General features: G+C 37.4%; 1 protein-coding gene across 7 annotated transcripts in view; it reads right to left on the bottom strand.

Moving 5' to 3' along the window:
* LOC127943066 (CUGBP Elav-like family member 5) overlaps positions 1 to 24,498 on the bottom strand; it is a 182,262-nt gene that overhangs the window by 16,241 nt on the left and 141,523 nt on the right. For 2 of the 7 annotated variants that reach the window (XM_052539197.1, XM_052539198.1), the window contains exons 4-7: positions 22,439 to 22,567; positions 21,498 to 21,577; positions 10,145 to 10,291; positions 1,304 to 1,448 (exon numbers count right to left, since the gene is read on the bottom strand). In XM_052539197.1, the coding sequence (XP_052395157.1) occupies positions 1,304 to 1,448; positions 10,145 to 10,291; positions 21,498 to 21,577; positions 22,439 to 22,567 (501 nt within the window). Of the gene's footprint in view, positions 1 to 1,282; positions 1,449 to 10,144; positions 10,319 to 21,497; positions 21,578 to 22,438; positions 22,568 to 24,498 lie in introns of all 7 variants that reach the window. The other 5 variants (XM_052539196.1, XM_052539199.1, XM_052539193.1 and 2 more) reach the window with 3 other exon arrangements.

Consider the following 24,498-nt stretch of genomic DNA (forward strand, 5'->3'; position numbering starts at 1 on the left):
CATGAGCGTTTTTGTAACTTCAAATGTGACACGAGATGAGCTGATTTGAGAAATGGGCTTGTTTTGGAATGTCATAGTATATTCCAACAAATCTCCCATGTGAAACTGCAATTCCATGTCTGCCCATGCGACGGTCATCTCGCGTAGGTCGATTTTTTTTGACTATCGGCAGCTCAATTATGGACGAGCTCAAACACAGCACATTTGGTTTAGGTTACATGATCTAGAAGCAATTTTGCATCAATTATCGAAATAGTTAATATCACATAAAAAAACTTCATTATTATTATTATTATTATTTTTATTGTGGTATCAGAACAAATCCTCAAAAACTATTTACACATCTGTTTAACAATAATAATAAAAAACATTCTGCGAAATTCGTTTTTGTGCTTTCATTCTATTAATCCAAAAGTAAAAAGTAATGCATGCTAATTTTTTAATAACAGAATTTGCTATTCACACGCTAATTATTATTATTATTTGGTTTCAAACATAGTTGTAAAAATAAAGAAATTCATGCAGATGTAAACCGTTTTGTGCTTTGCTACTACCCATAAACCTACGTGTACTGACTTTTTTAATTACAGAAAACTACACTATTCATACTCCTGCTAATGTTTCTGCAGTTTAACGTAACTGATTGGACAAGATTGGACAACTATTTTTGTGCTTTTGTTCTGTCCAAAAGTATTGCGCACTGACTTTTTAACACTATGTAAATGTACGTTTACATGTGCAGTTACAATGCAGGTTTTTATTGTAGTATCAATCATTCAGAAGAAAATCGCAAATACTATTCACATTTGCGCTAACTTTTTCAGTGTTTTTAGTGTTTAAAAGAAAACTATCTTTTTAAAAAATTACGTTACTGTGTACATTTTTGTGCTTTTTGTATACAATTACACTTGCAGTACATGCACAGTTACAATCAAGCTAAAGTGGGGTTTTGCGTAGTCAAACTACAGTCCATCCAAGTATACATAATAAGTGTGCACTCGAACACTTAATACATTAAATAAACATCTCGCTTCACCAATTTTTAGAGTTGACACACAACGTATGGCCAATTTATGTGTGATTAACAGGCTGGGTGAAGCAATTGTGTTATCTAGATCGTCTAGAATGTTCATTTTCTGTTCATGTTCCATAGCTTTAGTCCGACTGAAATCTAACTTATAAAGTACATTTGAGTTCGAGACTGACTATGTCAGTCTGACTAATGCAACGGTAACACTCAGACCCCACCCCGAAAGAGAGGAAATGAAGCACTGTTGCTCACCCAGTGTCTGATGAAACTCACCCGACACCGGGGTCATGGGGGTGGGTGGCAGGCTGTTGATATTGAGCGCCCCCATCTGGTGGATCTGGGTGGTGGGGAAGGCCACGCTGGGTGCCAGGTAGCCACCGTGACTAGCAGCCATGAGGGCCGCTTGCTGCTGCATCAGCTGCCGGATAGATACAGAGAAAAAACAGAAAGCAGAGAGGGAGAAAAAGAGAGAAAGGTTACTAAAAGCACACAGGCTACATGGGGGCATGATGGATAGGAAGTGCTTCACAGAGTAGAGGAGAAAGTAGAGCGGAAAAGAGAAAAAATGTGTCAACCTATGTTTAGTGAAAGCGTCCATCTTCCCAGTCAGAGGGCTGTCACAAGCCCCCTCGAAACATTTCAATAGCTGTCGGTCTGGCTCATTCTAATGGAGGGATAGACGCACATATTATTGTAGTCCTTAAGGGACCTGGGAGTTCAGAGTAAAATAAAAAAAAATGGAATTGTATTCATTTTTTCCCTTTCAAACTTTAAGGTGATGCTTTCTTCATGATGCTTGACAGTGCAACTTCTTTTCCCTCCCCCACTTTCTTTAACAGTGTGACAGTTATCAAGGCTGAATTTATCACCGTTATTCTGAAGCAGATATTCTTAGATCCAGAATTTACCTCATGCATACATGCTAGCTTACATGTACCCTAGACGTTTTTCTAATAATGTCACTTGTGCAATCCACTTTTGTCAGAATAGATGCCATATTCAGTTTGTTGGGAATGAAATTAGCTATTAAGGAATATACAAATACAACGATGAAATATGTATATATATATATATACATATGTACACAAGAACAATGCTTCTATAAATCGTGGTCGGCATCAAAATATTCTCGTCCAGTTAAACAATAATGCAACTAATGAAACAACATTCCTGTACATGACAGCATGCAGTCCCCAAAGAGGAAAAAAAGGCCAAAAGTAATATGCTACATCATGCAATAATCATCGAGCTGCCACCCTTCATTTGAATACTGAAGATGATATTGTTCAGGTAGACTTTGCTCTCTGCCGCTCTTTCATCTCTGAATAGTAGAAAGGCAATCATATTTTCTATCTGGCCTTGTCACTGATCCTGAAATATGCCGTACACCCACAAAACTAATCTATAAGCTTTGCAAGCATTACTATCTATAAACTCCTCCTTTCATTTGCATAATTCCATCAACAAACTGCTGAGGACCATCTATTATCCTACAGGCAAAATCCACAGTTTTAGGAAAACAAGGAGCATAAATATGTTAAATGAATATAAATAATATCTCAGCACAAATATGCTGAGTAAGTAAACTAAAAAGCTCAACATTGCTTAATTGTACAGTGGGAACATTTGAAGAGAAATATTTAATTCAGAGGTAATTCTTAGGGCACTATTTTAACGATCTAAATGCAAAGTGTAAAGCGCACAGAGCAGTTACACTCAGGGGGCCCTATCTTGCACCCAGCGCAATTGACTTTGTACACCGACGCATGTGTCATTCCTATTTTGCACCCGCGCAAAGCGCGCTTTTCCCTCCACAGAAGCACGTCGCTAAACTAGTGAATGAACTTGCGCTCCCTGGGCGGTTCAGCGCAAAAAAGGAGGCGTGTTCCGGCGCAAACAATCCCTGGTGCTATTTTGCTGTTCCATTAAACAATTGCGCCACTGACCAGAAAAAACCTAGTCTAAAGTCAGTGGCGCGTTGCGCGTTGTTCATTATGCTATTTTAAGGGCGCATGCTTGACCATAATGTATAGCGTTCACAACGCGCATACACTTTGCTCATGTAATCTACACAGATGCAACAGTTGCAAATCATAAATTGTTACACTAAAAAATATTAACACGTGAGATGACGGAAATCATTGTGGTGTGCCACGAAGATGTGAAAAAATAGGCATAAATCTAGCTTACAAATTATTCAGGCTAATTTTAATAGGCTAATTAAGGATCAGACCTGTTGGCCAAATAGTGGCAAGACATGTGTATATAAGGACATCTGACAAATTGTGGCTATTTCCTCCCACGCCTGTTTAACCGACGCTATTTTGGGTGGGTTTCTCCCATCCACATACAACACAACTTCTCTGTCTTTCACTGCTCTTACAAGAACATCAGTCTCCTCGGCTGTGAACCACTCCTGGCGTGCGCCTGGTAAATACACCATAATAATAGCAATCCATAATGGAACTTGCGCACCTGCTTTTAAAGGGAATGTTGGATGAAGTTCTGATTGGTTTATTTCACGTTACGCCCAAACCACACCTATGAATAATGAAGCTACTTCAGACCAACCCATTTTAGATTGCAATTTACATTTTAGAGCCATTTATCCCGCCGGGAAAATAGCAACAGCGCCGAGACCCGCCCACAAAGTTACTTGCGCTTCGCGCTTTGACACTTGCGTTTCAGATCGTTAAAATAGGGCCCAGGGTGTGTTCAAATCCACTTTTGCTATTTTAACGACGGAAAAACGGTTGTCCCTATTCTCTTAATGAGTGATGGGCGTAACGTTCAATAAACCAATCAGAGTGTCATCTCCCATTTCCTTTAAGAGCGAGATGCGCTCATGGCGCCAGGGCAGATGGATATTTACATGGCGGAATTTGTTGGTGGAAAAGCTGAATGCTTCTCAAGTGAAAAAACCGTTCTGCTCGTATGCGAAGTAAAAGCGCGCGAGCAGATCATCTACGGGATAAGCAGAAATCCACCAAAGCTCCGTGCGATGAGTCAGTTAATATATATGTGTGTGTATTGGCACGAATGTTCAATTAATTCGCCAATTTCATTCATAATTATAAGTAGTAATAGGCGGAATTGCAAATAGGTATAGTCTAATTCTAATACATGCAATGACTATCCATCATTACATTTTTATATTTATGTAGCCTACACAATAATATTATTTTACACTGTAATCCTTTTATTTTTAATATTTGGCATGTTTGTGTGATGCACATCCCTGTTTGTATTAAGCAAAGTCAACGCGCACTGTGGATCCGCCCAGAGGCGCATTTTCCACCATGCTCTTTAGACCAGGTTTGAGTTGGTCTATGGTGCAGTCTATTTTCAGCTCCTTAAAATAGCAATGCGCCTGAACACACCTCTTTTTTAGACCAGAACACCCATGGGCGCACAAATGGGCACAAATGCATTTGCTAATTAAATGACGTGGTGCTGGGCGGAAAATGCGAACGGTGCTGGACTTAAACTAGCAAACACACTTGCGCTGCGCCTTGCGTCGCATTGCACCGGGTGTATGATAGGGCCCTTATTATTGAATGGGTTTTCAGAGAATCTTCCTTTAACAGAAATGTCTTACTGCAATGTCAGATAAGTTTTATTTGTATTTTTAATTTTTTACGTATAGCTAAATTGTTACTTGGGTGAGTTTGCAAGTATTTGGAAACTTAAAAATGGGTCACAGGCCACTGGTTTAATGCATTTGTCAACCTTCACGTAAGGGTGGGACGAGACAGTCTAGCCTCTCTCCGCCTTGTAATAGCCACGCCACAGTAATCAGGCGCTTTTGTGCCAATCTCGCGACCTCTTCCTTCCTGCTGAATGGGACATCAGAGTTAAGCTGGCTGGCTCTCACCGGGTGACAGTTTGCTAATGCCCTTTAAAAGCCAGAGGGACAGGCTTTGGGCAGAGCATAGTGCGGTGAGTTGAAGACTTCCATATTGTAATTTCCCTCCATGAACGGCTCAGATAATGTCGCCTTTCATGGCTGCCACCAGATTGCCTCAGATAACGATGTGGCATTCAGTTCTGCTCTTTAGGAATTAAAACAGAAAATTGGAGGCCCAAGCATGTAATTATGTTGGGGAGAAGTGAGCAACATCAATTTGTTCTTGAAAGGGGGTGGAGGGGAGACAAGGAGGGGGGGGGGGGGGAAGAAAAGAAAAAACAAGGTCCTTTGGCTGTCGACTGCAAATGAGACAATTAAAAAAACATCTTGTGTTTCTCTGTTATTCTTATTCAAAGAGATAGTTCAGCAAAAAAATATATATATATTTTACCCTCCCATTTGTCATTGCAAATGCTTCTGACTTTATTTCTTGCTTAGAATATAAAAGGACAAGTTTAGCAGAATGTCCAAGCTGCTCTTTTCCATCCCATCAAAGTGAATGGTGACCAAGATTTTAGGTGTTTAAACTGATTTTATTATTATTATTATTATTTTTACTGACATAAACAAACTGCATGACTTCCAAAGACTTGGAATAAAGAGCAAGAGTTGAATTGCGGACTTATGTTGATGTTATGGCAATTTTGTGCTGTTTTAAGAAATTGTGGTCACTACAAGCTACTGGAATGAGATGCATAAGAAAATCTTCAATAGATAAAAACATTATACCCAATTACTAACACTGTGTTATTATTTACTCATGCATTTGCGATTCCAAACCCTTGCATAGAATATAAAAGGAGATATTCAGTGGAATTTCCAAGCAGCTCTTTTCCATAAAATAAAAGTGAATGGTGACCAAGATTTTATAAATAAATAAAATGTGTACAATTTACCAACATAAAAGTATCATTCAGCTTCCGAAAACTTGGGCTACTGTCCAAGAGTTGTGTGTGACCAGCTTTTAAGTTGATTTTATTATATTTTTGCATAGACTTGACAGCTGTCTTCTCAGACAGATTATTAAGAAGTGCTGTGTAAGTAATCTGGAATAAAACAGTTCACCCAAAAATGTATTCTGTTGTGTTTTCTGTTTAATGTTTTCTCATTAATTACTCACACATTTGTCATTCCAAACCTAATTGATTTATTTATTTTGCGCAGAATATAAAAAAAGATGTTTAGTGGAATGTCCAAGCTGCTCTTTCTCATTTAATGACAATTAAATGAAAGATTTTCAGTGTTTAAACTGAATAATTTAAAAGAAATGGTTATGAAAGAGTCACATGACTTTTGATTTTAAGTGATTTTTAGATATTTTGATGTCGTTTTAAGATCTGAGATGAGGCATTGGGAAAACAGGAACTGTGTAAAAAATCAAAAAAGAAAATTGCCCCCAAAAAACTTGGCATAGATGTTTGTAATGACATGAGAGTGAAATAATAATTACAAATAATTACAATTAAACAGGGAAAACTGTTCCTGAACATTTCTAAACCAAAACTTTACCCAGCATCTTGAATAGACAGGTAGCATTCAGGTGCAGGCAAAAGGAACCACATTGCCTTCAGCGAAGTCTTCATCACTGAGGTCATAACCTTTTCTTCCTTCAAAATGGGAAAAAAACGGCCACGGGAAGAAGTTGCCCTGGCGACGGCATTCGTTTAGTGTCAGGCATGTGGTTTTTTTTATGGCTTGCCGATGGCATTAGTCTCCCTTGGAGCCATCAGGCAATCACCTCTTTATCACTTGGCAATTATCTATCCAGAGCTGCCCTGTGTCTCTGCCTACCTCTGCCTGCATCACACATGACCTCTAATAGTCGGTCTGGCCCTGCTGCAGCACAGGGAGAATGGCGTGATGAGTGGAGAGATATTTATAGAGAGAAGAGAAATGGAGTGAGCTGAATGCGAGGACCCCGGTTATTAAGGTCCCTGGCCCTGTAAGATTGCCTGAAACGGCCTCGCTCCTTTTTCTTCTGTTTGCTAAAGCACATCTTCAGGACTAAGCACAGAGACGGTGCAAACGTAGTTTTGGCTCTTCCAGAACTTGATTTAAGCCCTAAACAATATGAAAGAATGTAAGCCCAGACATTAATGCTTGGGACTAATTAACATTTTCTAAAGTAGTATTTTGTCTTGTTTAAGTTAAAAGAAATATATGGGATATCCAAAAACGTCCAAACAATATACTGTATCATAATATATATATATATATACAATTTAACTAACTTTAGCAACCTCACTCAAAACGCATTTTAAACTGTTGCTCCACCATGACAGTACTTGACCCTGAATAAGAAACATGTAAGCAGACAGAGTCATTTTACACTAACGCCCACTATAGAGAATGAAACATGCGTTTGTATTGCTTTATGAATTACATTTCACAATGCAACCAAAATCAAACTTGCTTAGCTTGCATGGCATTTGAACTCGCATACCTGCGTAAAATATAAAATATGTTTTGGGTCTGAGTGCGCTTCAATTTGGATGTTTCTGTGTCATGTTTCATATGTACAGTATATAGTTATCATGTTTCTATAAAGTGTCCATTTATGACTAGAAAGACATTTTGAGAAAATCATACAACACTATATTTCTATAAAATACATCAATCTTGTTGTCTATTTATAAATGCTCCATAAGAAAGCGTGCTTTCAAACAATGCTTATAAGATTTTTGCGAATAGCCGACACTTATATTTTTCAACAATAGGGGGCAATGTAGGTCAAAAGCAGAACGGGTGCCCCCCTCCTCAGAGCCCTCCGCCCAAAAATACCCAGACAAACATTCCCCTCATTAATGTTGGCTTCAGAACATTCTAAAGTGCTTTCAAGCAATTTGTGCGTCATATTAATCTAATGCACCATCTCTGGTGATTGGCATCAAGTAAAAGAGATCTCTCTGGCTTTCCATCAACAGCCGCGCTTTTATTCATCTTCCAAAAGTTGAAAATGAAGATGACTCCGCTCAGAAAATTGAAAAAAAAGATCAAACACGAGGCAACGGGAGAAAAAGACAGATAAAAGATGTTCGGCTTGTATTGACAAGAGCGTCTGAAAGAAAATTAATGTTTCTCGCTTTCTTCGCGTGTTTTGTGTCACACCCCTCCATTCCACCCCAGAGACGAAGACAAGGCCGCATCGGATATTTCCAGCATCTTCATGTTTATTTAGGAGATTAAGGAGTTAGATGTACCTTTTTTTAAAACAACGCATCTGTCTTTTGCCACGATGTTGTCAGCACTATTACCCCTCCAATTTGCGCTCAGATGCCCCCCTCCTCTACTCTGACTAAAATCCAATTTACTGGCTGTCAGCTCAACCCAGTAATCCTCTGCACAGCTGTGTTTGTGGAAAGAGCCTCTTAATTTGCTCGTCCTCCACATTTCTAAATGTACCATTGCCATATCTGAAGCGAAACGTTAGCTTAATGTGTTTTTTTTTTTTTTTTGACTGTTTATGAAGGTGCTATGAATGCCTATTGGAGACCCTTTCAGGTTCTGCTCAGCTGAGGAGGTGAGTAAACAGTAGAACATGGGAAATAAGCTAGCTGCTATGCTAGTTCATTGCTAGGTGGTTCTGGCTGTTTGCTGGATGGCTACTTACTAGCCCAGGCTGAAGAGGGTTTAGCATTTGTTTCAGCATTATGAGGCAATGTGAAATGTGACTGACATGACCCATAAATTATATAAATAAACAAATAATAATAATGCACTGTTTTATCTGCCGCCAGGTGAAAAGTCAAATCTAACCTCTACTGAACATGCTGCACAATTTGAGGTAGGCTATCATTTGTGCTAGCATTTAACACTTAGCATTAGGCGACTGCTCAGAGTAAATAAACAAACCTAGCAGAAAATCATGTACTGGGTGAAAAAATACTCTGAGTATCTTTTTAAAAGGCCCACTCTTTTTTTCTGGTTATGTAGACAATATCATCCCTGCATTATATTGACACCTAGTGGTGTGGAAGTATTACACAAAAAGTTGCAACAGTGACAATGTCTTAACGTTAGTGAACTCAAAATATTAATTAATAATGTAACATTCCATAAGTAATTCTAAAATAATAATAACACATTAAAACATATATAGAGTTAATATAGGCATGATTAAGTTATTCCACTATCAACAGTGTTCAATAATAATCGATTTAGGATTGCATTATAGTGGCTGGTCATGTGATCTTAATATGGTGGCTCTCATGAGGTGACAAACGCTACGTAAAATGAAACAGCTTCATTAGGCTACTAATATGACCCGGAATCATCATCTCATGTGATGCACATATAACTTTTTATTTTTTTATTCCTATTAATTTCTTCATGTATAAAAAAAAAATTACAAATTAAAAAATAGTGAGTGCCCCTTTAAATGGGTTTCTGTATCTGGTTTAAAATAACACTTCCCTTGATTAGTCAAAAAGATGACCTAATAAAAAGTCACAAACTTTGCCACATGCTGCATGCACTATAAAGCAGTCGGTTTCGGCATGTGTGGGATGTGGCTTGGTCTTGAACAGTGAATTATAGAGACTGTGTCATTGCCAGCGAGCGGCACGCTGCACCATCTCTGACACAGGAGATAAAAGTCACTGCCAACCTGTGGGAGCAACGGCAGCCGCCCTGCCTGCCTTCCCGCACGCCGCTCTCGGACCATTTGCATTTCCTGCGGACGCTCCGCATCTCATGAATGCCAATGAGGGCGTATTTTTCCTGCGTACTGGCCTGGCAGTTACTGTGAGATTGTCCGTACGCACATCTTCCGCTGTCCCCCGCACGTCTGTGATATGAAAATGAGTGTGAATGATAAGCCCCGAGGGGCCGGGTCGACTCTAACAATTAATCCTGGCATTTACGAGAAATATTCGCCTATGCCTATCAGTACATGAATATATGTATATCTGTCTACTCCATATGGAGGAACTAACTAGAAACTAACTGTTTTTTTAGTGTCTCTCATGAATGAATATTAGGCACCAACTCAGCCTCTCGACTGCCTTTCAACCTCCCCGAGGTACCGAAGCACCCGATGCAAGCTATTAATAACCAAGTGAAGATTTTCCTATGGAATATTCTGAGTCACTCTGGGCACATGAGTGAGGATGTTTGGGCATGCAGGAATGAGGCAATGAGATCATCGAAATTGGAAAGTGTTGGGTCCAGAGTCGCCAAGTCCCCCAGAGGGGAGGAAGGGTACTCACCGCGTGCGCGTAGGTGCTGTAGGTGCTAAAGGGCAGGGCAATGGCAGGGTTGAAGATGCCAAACTGGCCCACCATCTGCTGCATGCGGCGGACGGTGCGCTCCTTGTCCGTGTCGGCAAACTTGACCACCAGACTGGACGACGCGCCCTGAGGGAGGAGAGAATCGGAGCCAGTCTGAGGAGAGAGGGCAGGCTGCGTTTAACCTCCCGCTTTGCAAGCGAGAACGTCAACAACCACAGGAAATACAATTCAAAATGTTCTCGATTTAAAAGTTTGAGCTCTTCAATGCCAGGTGGATTATGATCGTCAATGTTTTTAGCATTCAAAATGGTTCTGAAAATGATTCCAACCACATAATTACTTGTTATAGTTGTGGTGTGGACATTGCTATTCCCATAAAATTAGAAAGATTATCAAAACTCTATAGTTATAGTCATTGTCCTTGGTGTATACAGACCTTTACTAATTGTCATGTTCTATTAAACCTGTAAGACTCCATGTAACACAAATTAATATCCCTAATGACTCAAAGAGGCACAAAATAACCACCAAATATAAATAGATAGACAGACAGACAGACAAACAGACAGACAATTAAATAGTTAATACATACAAACTGGTCAATACTATAGCGTTCTATATTAGTCATTCTTTTGTGAAGGATTCAGTCCTTTGACTTTTGAATCGGATCTTTGGAATGGAATCCAGTTCACAAAACCTACCTGAGAGATTCGTTCATCAGTTGGACTGAACCAATTCTCAACTCACTGATTCAGTGATCTGGTTGCAGCTCACTGGAGATGGTTTTTAGAAATTTTCACCCAGTCATGACTTATATTTTGGACTGTCAAATCACATCATATAACACCAAACAACTTGAAATATGAGTCGAATGAATTACATTTATGATGCTTTGTGGACTTTTTATGCAAAAGAGCATTTCAGACACTCCTTAATTGTGTTCAAACAGAAGACAGTATGCCACCCAGGATTGGAACAACATTAGAGTGAATACAATGACTGAGTTATTTTGGGGTGAACTGTCCCTTTAAGAATGATCAAAACCTTAAAGTGCTCCTATTATTCCATTTGGAATATTGCCTTTCATGCAGTGTGTAATGTACCAATTTGTGAATGTAAACAGTCTACAAAGTTTGCAAAGCCAAAAGTGCATGCTAAATAAAGTTATTGTCTCTCAAAAGAAAGATCTGAGTCTGAACAGCCTAAATGAGTCATCAGTACTTTCGTGAAGTGGTAACACATTTGTATAATATCACCATAATACTCTGGCCAGCCATGAACAACTTGACCTGCCCTCAAAAACCCTGTCGCTTCTTCCTGTGGTTAACATCATGTCAAGAAGACAATATGAAAGTTAATTTGTTTTCACTTCCAAATGAAGAGGTTGCAGAGATGCAGTGGTTCAAATTCTTCTTCTTTGTTTTTTATTTATTTTTTTTTTTTTTTCACTTTACCACAGCAACCCCAATCTTTTTTTGTGTTCCCCTCACTGACAACTTCTTCTCTAATCTCAGGGAGTTCAATGTGCGATTCACAAAACACTTGCTCTTGAAAGACGGATCAGTGCCCCGTTTATTTGGATCAGCTTCTCCACTGAATCACAAGCTGTAAGTAAGATAAATAAAAGATGTTTATATTTTACATTTAGCATTCAAAATATGGAACTATGGCAATGGGCATATTGTTTCTGACATGCGCTGTACGTGGTAGACCAATCACAACAGACTGGGCCATCTGACCAATCAGAGCAGAGTAGGCTCATGGAAGGGAGGGATTTAGAGAGACTGAATCGTAGGAATGCTTCAAATGAATCGTTTGAGAATTGCTGTAAAATGAGGTGACATTAAATGTGTATTTTGAGGAAACAAAAGCGTTTTCTGACCTTGGATTAAGGTAAACCCATTGTAGGAGACTACCAAAACAATATTAGAAACTAAAAAAAAATAATAATAATAGGGGCACTTTAAGTTCCTATGTGAATGGCATATGTGAATCTATCATGACTTTTTCACTTCAACTTTGCACCAAACACAAGGTGGTTGGATGCATATTCAAAACAACAATTCAGCTTTTTGCCCAAGAAGAAGAAAAAGAAAGCATTATGAGTTTCTACAAACTCTCAAAATCAACCCTCATGCAGTCAAACAAATACATCTACAAAACTGTTAGTGGCATCAGTAGATTGACATGAGCCTTGGCAGCTTGACCATTACATAACAAAATCTATCTCGGATTTCGCTATTTGATAGGTTATGAAATATCAAAAGGATTAGATGGAAAAACCTGGGTTTGAGATTGACAAGGCCACCAATGATTATGGTCTGACCTTGGGTGTGTGGGTTTCTAAGTCTGGCTCACTCATTCTCTCCCGTACCGTGGTAATGAAACACCTGCCGTGAGAGCCGCGCTCACATTCATTATGAATCTCTCAATGATTCGATGCTACACTTGACCTTTATCAGCCCATAACATCCCCCTGTTACAGTACTATACGGTTCGGACAAAAAAATAAAAATAAACCTACTGAATCGATTTCGTGAAAAAGGCCAAAATATGACTGTGATCTGACAGTAGAGAAAGGTTGTGCATCAGCCAAGATAAGAGGCTAGCTGAAATTGACATGAAAATGTTGATAAGCAGCCACAATATGGGGTGAAATCAGGTGAGGCCACAAGCCAACGGGGGAGTGTGTTTTAGGTCCACAACTGGTGGGTCTTGTTCCAAAATGGGTTGTACTGTAGGTCTACATCTCAGCAGAAGGGAAAAACAATGCTAAATGGCAACATGAAGCAACTAATCACATAATCGTTCATATTTTGTGCAGAAAGCAATGTGCATTGTGCAGTGCATTATTCACTTCAAGAGGCATTTAGTCACTAAACATATAACAATAAATACATAATAAGGTTTGATTATCAGAACATTTTTATTTAAAAATATTTCAAAAGTATTTATTTATTTATTAATTATTCATTTTTAATTAATGACTGATTAAAACATGTTCAAAAAATGAACTAAATCTTAATTTCAGAATTAATTTTGGAAAAAAAAATGGCTCAAAAGAGATCGCATCCATGCCTCCCATGAAGCCCTGCAAAGTTTACTTATATACTGCAATATCATTTTGCAGATGCAAAAGCCTCAAGTGCTGTCTGAAGGTTTCTTCTAAAATGAATCACTCTCGTATATTTATGTTCAGTTATTTCACTTTAATTGCATAGGAAAATTACCCATTCATTGCCATTAGAGTAAAAATTACAGAACCTAAACATAGGAGCTTGATAAAAATTGTTATTTTAGATGAAAATTTCAGACGCCACTTTGAGGCTTTTGTTTGCATCTGAACTCTTCATATATTATATATATCCAAACATTTTACACATCATTTTCTAATTTTTTTTTTTTTTTACTTTAAATCAAATGTTTTAATTTGCATCAGAAATGTTTGATACCAAATACAACTCTTTATCAAATAACTTTTCAAAAAGCCTATGGTGAATGAAAAAATAAATCAAATAAATAATAATAATAATAATAATAAATCAAATCCAGAACCAATGCTTTTGAAAAAAAAAAATGTGTGGTCACTATTGTTCTCTGTATTGCTGTCGGAATGCTTAGAGAGGGCCAAGTTCAAAGCAATCAGTTTGCACATTCAAGCTCGACAACTCTGGTTCTAGGCATACGGCACTCATGTAGGCGTCTGAAGGAGTGGCCAGAAAAACAACCAAAACAGTCACTGGGGAAGAAAAATGTAGATTTGATTTTCGATTTCACTCTGTTTGAACCTTCATGCCCTTATCCTTTTCAGAACTGTTTTATTGTTTTGTTTGCTCAACTGCTTAGTAAGGATATCATTACCGAAGGCATTATCAGTGCATTCAGTCACTGCTCATTAGTTGTGCTGCACGACTATACATAATGCACTTTTGCAGGTCAAGAGAAGTGCCACAAAATGCACAAGCGGAAGACGGCACAAAGCTGCAATCTTAAAAAAAAGGGCCTTATCTTGTATCCCTTCAGGGTTTTTATCACCAAAGTAGTTAAAATTATTTCTGGGTAAAACATCAAGGGAGTTACAGACATCTATGGACTGGAATAAAAACATTTGGTGTTTACTAAAGATTGTTGAGATACGCTAAAAGTTTGCAGCATCATTTTTTCCATTGATTAAAGCGTTAGTTCGGCCAAAAATGACAATTTAGTTATTTGTTATTTGTTCCAAACCTCTAGCGCTTTTGTTTCTTTTGTGGAACTCAAAAGGAGATATTTTTCAGAATGTCCAAGCTGCTCTTTTTCAAACAATGAAAGGGAACGGTGGCAATGTAAAAATGTACATATTACTACTATATATAACTTAATGGATGAATTCAGAAGATTTCACTAAAATAAATGAAAAAAAATAAAACAGTATTGGATTTACATTAAACAATTTTCACTGTCAGAAAATTTCACAAATAATTACAAAGTAATAATGAATTAAGAAATTGAATTATATGTGAAATAGAAAAACTGAAATGGTATATATATATATATAGAGAGAGAGAGAGAGAGAGAGAGAGAGAGAGAGAGAGAGCGAGAGAGAGAGAGAGAGAGAGAGAGAGAGAGAGAGAGAGAGTATAGTAATATAGAGTGTAAGCCATTTTTACTGTTTTTTTTTTTTTTTTTTAATGTTTTTATAGTGCTTAATTGCAGTTTTGGTCACTTGGTCACCTTCCTACAGAAACCCGTTTCTAAAAAATTAAAAAAACCTTTTATCTCAGAATCACAAATCTAATTTATGAACTCTGAAAATATTTGAATCCTCAGATAAACATCAGAATTGCAAGATATAACTTGGAATTTCCTTCAGAGTTCTGACTATACATCGTGTGATTCAGACTTTTATTTAATTATTCTTATTTTTTCTTTTCTTTTTTTAATCATGAGATAAAAAGCTGCAGTAACCTTTTTAAATGTTTTCATTGGTAGCAAAAACAGGCTTCCGTACCATCCACTTTTATTAAAGATAACTTTTTTTGTCTTCCCTAGAAGAAAGTAGGAGTAAGTGATTAAAGAACATTCATTTTTGTGTTGAACTAAACCTTTAACTTCTTGAACTCGTCTTATTAAGTTGTATGCAGACTGTCGGCCTACACTGGCATTTTAATCTTAACCTCAAATGCGATTATCTGCAGTGCTCAGAGTCTTTCTTGAAAACCTAGACGTTCTGCACACCACCTTGAGCTATTACGAAGGAGAACAAAAATATTTACTGTGCGTTATGAAAGTTCTTCGGCGAAGCTAATAAAAGAAGAAATCCAATGTTCCTTTAGTGCTAAATTTTGGAGCGTTCCGAATTCTCCGAATGTGTTGATGGTATTTGTCCAATCTTTTCTTGACTGTTTGTTTGCTTCAGCTCGGAGACATTCAGCGAATTATCAGAGCCGAGGGCTTGTTGGTCCAGGAAGATATAGGCTATGCATTTGTAAGAGAAAGTGATGGGAGAGAGAGAGAGAAAGAGCGGTGGTTGATCTGTGAAGTAAAACTCTCATTAAATTTTAAGCCGCCAAGCACCCGGAGGAATTCCCATAGGTCCAGTACCCAGTGAAATGGATTCAGGAGAGAGAGTAAAACTGTGGGAATAAAAAGTGCTGCTGTTCTACAGAGGAAAAAGAAGAGGAAAACGAGGCCCTGGAATCAAAGTGAAGGCTGCATCTTTACAGGAAGCTTTACAGGAACTTGGTGCTTTCCCGATTCGTGAGGTTTCTGTTGGAACGTGGACCATGAAGACACTAACTAAGCTATACTGTACATCTGATGTAACTCTAACCCTACACATCTGTCTTTGTCCATTAACTGTGAATAAGATAATATAAATGAATTATCTTGCACAAAGACCAGCTGAGCCTGTTGCTACTTCTTGTAGCTTTCAGCTGTGAAAAAAAGGGGTTTACCAATTTTAATTATCTTTTTTAATGTTTAATGCCTTTTAATCACTGCATATCACTACATGTCTGAATATAACTGCACTCTCTATTATATTCCTATTATCTGTAATATATATTGGAATCATATCCATATATATATATATGAATGTATGGACTTAGAATATAATTTATAAAGAATATATGTATATATATATTCATATATTCATATTCATTAGAATCAGAAATTCCAAGAAATAACTAGAATTTTATATTGCTAATACTTATATTGCTAAATACAGTTAAAACTGTAAATGATAAATATTTTTTTCATTATGCATGCAAACTTTTGGGTCAATGCATTTTAATCAATCCATTTTCCAAAAAAAAAAAAAAAAACTTGAAAATACACACACACACACACACACACACACACACACACACACACAAAGAATGTATAAAATATGTATGTTTAAACTTTTCTTACTGAATTTGTAGTATTACAGCTCTACATCTAAATATATAAATGTAAATAGTAATATGCACTTTATTTATTTCAATTTATTAAGATATTTCAAATATAATTATGTGTATAGTAACAAATTGAAATATATAAATATATAAAATAGAGTAGTAAACTATAGAATATATAGTTCTAAATCCAAATATACAGTATAATAATAAATTGTGCTAATATATTCAAATATATTCTACAAATAACTATTTTCGAGTAGCTAATATTTCAAATAAGATAATAAGAGATATTATATAAAAGAGAGATAAAAATGCATGTAAACCGCTAGCATCACGTTTAAAGGCTGTTTGCAGTCAAACATTACGGTTTGACTACGGCTGCAGTTTTGGGCCAGTATTTCTTCCGTAGTTGTTGCTCAGATATCCACACAGTCATGAGGAAATGAAAACCCAGCTGTACGCATTGCCGTTCAACCATAGACAGTGGCAATCGGTCGGTGGCACAAACTCTCCTAAACCAAGGAGATTGTAATATCAGATAGCAGCGGCAGTTTCATTTCCCTGTGTTGGTTGAAATACGCTCAATCCCTGGCATACACATTCGGGTGGAAATGAGACGGAAGTGGAGGGGCTAGAGTTCCTTGACCCCTCCCAACCTTCGGCGGGTGTGATTTCATCCCTGGTTTTCCATAGTACAATGTCTTACTGAAGTCTGCTTTACCACACAACGGTGTACATTTTTAATTGCCACACGACCAAAACCCTTCTTCAAACCTGCATGCACTAATTTGATGTGTGTACATGTGCTCTTCGTATTTATGTATTGTTCAGACAGGAAAATGCATTCAGTCCGAGCTTCTGGAGCTGTAAAATTAGATCAGAGTATGTAGCTGTGACCTCATGGTTATGCTATGTATACATGCATGCATATGCGTGCATGAAGATAATGCACTGACTGCCATGAGCGGGGCCGATTTGAGTCTAATATAAGATTGGATCGATTATAAGCATTGAGCAGTTCTGCAGTAAGGCCAGTTTCTTGCTGCCCGTTTTATGCATGCGTATTGAAAATGAACGAACACTCGTTTCTTTACTGGACTCCTTACTGTAGTAACTATAAGCTGCGTTTGGTTCTTTGAGAGCGAACTGATGTTGTAAGAGGGGCTGGTTGGTGTATTTGTGCGACCCAATAAAGAAAAATGATGCGTTTGTGAGTTTTGGTCTTAAACAGCCAAAAATGCGACACAAAATTAAACATTTTGTCAGTTTATTGGTTTCTATTTCTGTACACTAAAATCTCATCGGTCCCAAAAAATTATTTTTGTAGTAACTATTATTAACTATACTGTACACTAATATTTCACCGGTCCAAATTATTATTATTTTTTAAATGGCTGTCTACTTGCTGTAGCAAGCATAAAGAACATTTGGATGTGATTTTATTACCTAAATAATTTTTTAAAAACATATTTGTTAAGTTTCATAACACTAAATCATCAAGCAGCTACACAGTTTTCCCACCTGCCCTAAAATCTCATTTGTCGAAAACACAATTTGAGTTACATATTTTACTAAGAAAGACTGACTTTGAATTAGAATTGTATTTATGCACAGTATTTAACTTTAATTAATTTCGAAAGTTGCTTTTGTTGTTACCTTTCCCAAATCAGGCGAAACACAAAGCAAGTGATATTTTTCTATTTTTCAGTCTCATCCACAGTTATAATTTTATTTTATTTTATTTTATTTTCAAATAGCTGTATATTAAATATCAAATATTTTCTTATAGGTTATTTCGTTTAGCAATGTACTTTTAGTCTGGACAAACAAATGACTACATCACACCACACTTTCTTCTGCCATGTTTTTTATTAGAATCCCCGTATTTATTAGGTAGTATTTATAGGCTAATAAATTATAATTTTATTCTTAAGGCATTATAATGAATGCATATTCATAACAGTTTTAATATATTAAAATAGTTACTTATTTGTGGTTAAAGCTTTTAAGAGTATGATGATTTATAACGCAATGAACACGTTGCATCCACTTTTACAACAGATTATATTTCTCATAGTTATAATGTATTATAAGTCTCATACCTTGCCATTTTTCTGATGCTACTTTACTTAAAGCGGTCAAAGACCACTTATAAGTAGTAGTAGTAGTAGTAGTAATAATAAAAATAATAACTTTTTTCTCTATCAGATCAGATGAATGTGTAATATGACACATTTGCTTTGAACTATTTGTATTGTAATATTAGTTTGATTATTTTGATGGTACCCTTTAGACAGCTGTTGATAAGTAAATCTGCAACTACATGTCAACTAGCAGTCTTAAACTTATAAGCACAAATACGTAAGTACTATGATGTATCATAATTGTGTTATGATTATTCATGAATTAATATGACATATTATACGTTTTTTAAATGCATTATGCATTCATTATAATCCCTCGAGAATACCCTTATAATGTTTTATAAATACGGGCTTTATAGAAAATGTTACCGAATCCCCTCACGCATTGTAGCCCCGCCCACACAGAAATCTAATTTTTTATAAATGAAACATCAAAAATGTTCTGATTGGTTGTCATTTTGATTAGCATTGTGCATTAGTCCAGGCAAACAAATTACTTAACGCTGTAAATTTGTTGCATCACACCTATTTCTGACACGATTTCTATTTCAATCACCTCATGCTAAATAGCCCCGCCCACACGGAAATCGCATCACATGATTTAGCTCCTCCTACAGTGACATTTTATTAATTTAAAGTCTTGTTTTTCCATAAATTTTAACCCAAATATTCTCTAATTGTTTGTCATTTTGTTTGGTATTGTACTTCAGTCCAGACAAATAAATAACTTGTCAAATCACAAATGCTTATGTTATCTATTCCAGTCACTTCACACAATGTAGAAGTCCTATTTGTCGTTAAATGAAAGATCAAATATGTTCTGACTGGTTGTAACTTCGCGTTTGCTTTGATGGCAGAATAAAAGTGTATCACTTATACAATGATATATTTGTCATATCATGTCTGGTGTTAGTGTTACTTTTATAACTGTGAACTGCTGGTGGCCCGAGGGCGTGAGAGGCTTGTGGGTGTTCGGCAAGTTCACCATCACTTCTTTTGAAGAGTCTGTAGATGGATGAGTGCTTCACCAAGCTCTGCCTTGAGAAGAGCTCCATTATCTCAGCGAAACATCTCACTTTGGCACCAGGGAGCCAAGCGAGTCATGACCCCTCCCTCTACAACTTCAGACTCAAGAGATTGGAGGCCGGTAAGGTTTTCCATAATCAATTTACCTACCGAGATGACTATAAACCTTTTCCATCCCTCCCCCATGAGCTTCCTCCACTCTTCCCCTGTCTCTCGACCTCTCTCTTTCTACTTTTCTATCTTGCGTTCCTTCCTGCTCTCTCTCTCTTTCTCTCCTCCACTCCCACCTCAGTACATGCCAATGAATAATTCACCAGTCAATGTGGTGAAAGGTGAGGTAAACAAGTCTATTGCCTAATGTCCCGCGAGGATGGCGGGAAGGAGAGAGGAAAGGATGTCTGAGCGCGTGTGTGAGGTGAAGATTTTAAGACTGTGGTTTACATTTCACTGTGTCTGAATCATTTGCACCTCGGTTGACCCTAAAGGTTATACAGAGAGCGGATCACAACACAGATCCATCTCGTCGTGCTTCATCTCTACGCATTTATTTCTCTTAAAGTGATAGTTCACCAAAAAAGTATTTGTACTGAATAATATGTCTAGAACATTCCTCAAAACATCTCCTTTTGTGTTCCACAGAAGAAAGTTATATAGGTTTGGAATCACTGTAAAAAAAAAAAAAAAGTATATATATATATTACTGTTTCTTTAAAAATGTCACTGCACTGTGAAAAACACACACACACACACACATGCACACACGCACACAATGCATATTGACAGTCTATAACTTCTCTTTTAGCAAATAAAACATCAATATGACTACTTCTGAGAGCCGAGTTATGCATGTGTGAATTAATAACTGTGTGATTCAGACAGATTGTGCTACATAGGTGGCTCTTTATGGCTCAGCATCCAGTCATCGAGAAAAAATGCAGCTATTCAACAAAACAATATGGCCAAATATGCAGTTCATAAGTTGAAGTGACTTATTTGTTATTTGTTTGAAATTGAGTTGATTGCCTGGTTCACTACAACTACTAAAACAAAACAACAACAATGACAACAACAACAACAACAAAACATCTGCTTATTGATTGTTTACATTTGAAAAACCTTTGTCTGACAAGAATTCATGTGGTTCGACCAACGAAACAAACAAACAACACAAAATCATTGTTGGTCACACCGCATGACTTTAGTTTGGCGAGAAAATGAGTAAATGTTACATATATACATCCCTGCAATTTCACTAATAACTATTTGTAAAAAATAAAAAATAAAAAATATGCATTGATAACAAGGCAAGATTAGTTCAGGTTATAAATTGTCATGTGGTGCAACTCCCCAACAAAAATAATGATATTTATAAAATAATTCATGATATTTGTTAAAAAAATACTATAATTTAGAAAATATATTCAAAAACATTTAAAGAAAAACTTTAAGATGTAAGAAAAACGTATTTAATTTTTAATTGATAGTTACTCCTCATGACATTTTAAATAAACATAAGCTTTTAAATACAACTTTTTTGTTTGGAGAAACCACATATTACCTAAAGAATAATAAGGATACATTTTTAAGAACTAAAAACAAGATTAAAAGATCTTAATTATACAGTGACCTCAGAATGTACAGAACATACAACCTCTGATTGCAGGAGGAACATCAAAGTAGAAAGTACAAAGCATAAATGCAACACTGAAAATAAGAGGTTTATGTGTGTGTGTGTGTGTGTGTGTGTGTGTGTGTGTGTGTTATAGAGGAGTGTGTACTCACTGGCATGGTTTGACTGCCATGCAGGGCGCTGATTGCAGACTGTGCTTCAGCGTGTGTGGAGAACTTTACAAAGGCACAGCCTGAGAGAAAAAAGACACACATACAAAGGCACACAAATGCTTTAACCACAGTGTAGAGAGGCACGTTAAAACACTCTCCAAGTTGAGCCTCCAACAGTAAGCAAGCGGCTCCTCTAGAGACTGTTCTGATGTGAAAAGCGTGCTATTTACTGCCACATGCCCATCTATGCAAACAAAACACCAAATACAGGATAACTGATATCTTTTTAAACACTGTCACAGATATTCATCACGAGAATTCAAACCCATTTAAGATTCAAGAGTAGTCGTATTGCAAGCCGTTGAAGAAGCTGTCAAAATATTAAGGATAGGTCTTAATGTGCCTTATACAAGCGTAACATATTTAATTCCGTTTTTATTTAAGAATTAAGCTCATTTTTGGCAGGAGCGGAGTTTGAAATAAAACACATTAAGAGCTAAATTAAATGTAGCTTCCTTGTCTCATCATACAGGGAGTGTTTTGACATCTATTCTTTTCTTCCATAAGACAGGATATATTCAGAGATCCACCCCCTAAGTAGCAGAAATAATCCTACAGCAAATTTCGTAACACTGGCAAGGGGAAAACTTGCACTCCCACAGTGCTTTTCCAAATGCCAGGCTGTATTAGCGTCTTACAATGTCCCTAAAGCCTCGGTGGGCAAGCAATGAAGTCTATAAAAAGTTTCAAGCCCAAATATGTGCTTTTTCTCCGTCTCTCTCTTAAACTTTACATTTGAACATTATATTTAACAAAACCCAAAGAGAGAATAAGAAAAAAAAAACACATAGGGAAGGGTTTGATATGATCTTCCGAAATTTATTGGATTTCTTGCTGACTGATAATAAAATGTCATATATAAAAAAGTAACATCATTTCACCTTTACTATTTCCATCCGGACCTCTTAGCACCGTACACTCCTCGATGACTCCATAGGGCTCGAAAAGACGGTACACGTCCTCCTCCGTCTGCTGTTTGTTCAGCATCCCGACGAACAGCTTCCTGTCTTCTGAAGCAAAGAAAAACAGAGCGAATGCAATGACTGGCGTAACCTCTCACCTTCCAATTACCCACATACATTACTATTGTAAGCACAGCCCAAATACTACTCAGACTTTTGGTCCTTGGCCAGCATGGGCAAACAGGGACTGCTTTTGCTTGGCCCATTTAGCATGTGGAATGGAGTCGCAGCAGTAATTGTTCCCCATGCCAAGTCTGTTCATTTTAATTTGGGGGATAATTGGGTTCAACCCCATGTTGGAAATGGTGGGTAGGCCTGAGGTGATAGCACTAAGCTGTCGTGCGTAGAGGCCTGGTTTAATAGGAAGTAGCAGACTGCGAAGAGATGCCGCTTTCTACGAAATTTCTGGAGGGTGTAGATAGACTGAGAGTGCCGCTACCGCTGACCTGGAATTCAAATGAATGCGAGCTGTTTGTGTTCTGTTCTGTGTTTGGTTTATGGCAACTGGGTGTATTCACAGATAATACTTTCTTTGACTGAGCTGAAATCTTGAATGTTTTATAAATATGATTCTCCCAAATCATTTTTAAAACCTGATGACTTTTGCGAGAGAATCGCAGTGGCATATTCTATTGAATATTATAAGGGTTAAAAGCATCGTGCCTATTCAAATTTATTATCATTTACCATTAAAAATGGTAACCATGAAAACCCAATTTGGATGGATGGATGGATGGATGGATGGGTGATAGGTAAGATAAACAGAGAACACGCAGTTGCATTTTGTCCCTGAATCAAGCAGTGTTTCGAACGAATCGACTGACTAAATGATACTAAAGGAACACTTGGCTCTGTTGCTGAATGAATAAGTGTGTTTGAATGAATCTGCTGATGAAATGAAATGATTTAATGCCTCACTTGTTCAGCTCCTAAATGTATCCGTGCTCGCTTGACTAAATGATTCAATGTTCAATTCAATGTTTTGTTCATAAACAGAGTTACTTCTCACTATTTAACAGAAAGAATCACTTAAATTAAGGCGAGACACCCTTGGTGAAACGTAAGGTTTGGTTTATATAAGTGCACTGCAAACAAAGTAGAGATGTATTGCTTAAAAAAACTCATTTTGATAAAACAGCCTTTAAAGATATGAAACAAAATTTTATTCTAGAGTCACAAATGGATAAATTAGCATTTCGGTATTTCGGATGTTTTCTTTACACCAATCTGAAATAACATTATGAAAAGCCGAAATCTCTAAATTGACCAATGAATTAGGAAGCACTTAAGTATTATACTGTCAGTTTTTTCTTCTCCCCAAAAACTAAGGTTGTGGGGAAAACAGGAAGTGAAGTGTCTTGAGGCGTCAACAGATGAAGTGCAAGCCAACTAAATGTACAACTTTATCATTGCATCGATCTTTCTTAATATATGTCAGTCAACGGAATGGCTGTGTCTATGGAGTCTCCTTCAGTCCGCGGATGCCACAGTGACTCCGACACGCACGTATTGATATTCCTTGATTCGCTCTGGAACATGGCCGGCTTCGTGTCTCGCCACGGTCGTGACGCGCTCTAAAATAATCACAAGTGTCAGCACGTTGTCTGGGCCCCGTGCGCTCTTTATCGTTTGTGGCAGGATCAGAGGGTATGTATCAAAACAGAGGCGATGCATTGTGACATCTGTCACGTTACATCGGAGAGCATTTATCTGCAAAAAAAGAAGGCCCTGAACTGGAAAATAAAAGGGCAGGATGGGCCTTTGACAACGCCTGAGGGGGATCTCGCAATCCGGAGGTGGGCTGGTAACGTTCCTGGACGAATTCGCATAGATGTGGCCTTAAGGTCTCGCCGTGCTTCTAGTGATGTCTCATCTCATGCAAACGGGTGATGGGACTCTGTTCGGGCTGGATTGATGTATGAAGCTGACCTGTATGAATTTAATACCGCGTGTGCTTCACCTCAATATTTATGCCACAA

This window comes from Carassius gibelio, chromosome A22 (genome assembly GCF_023724105.1).
Source record: "Carassius gibelio isolate Cgi1373 ecotype wild population from Czech Republic chromosome A22, carGib1.2-hapl.c, whole genome shotgun sequence".
Lineage (NCBI taxonomy): Eukaryota > Metazoa > Chordata > Actinopteri > Cypriniformes > Cyprinidae > Carassius > Carassius gibelio.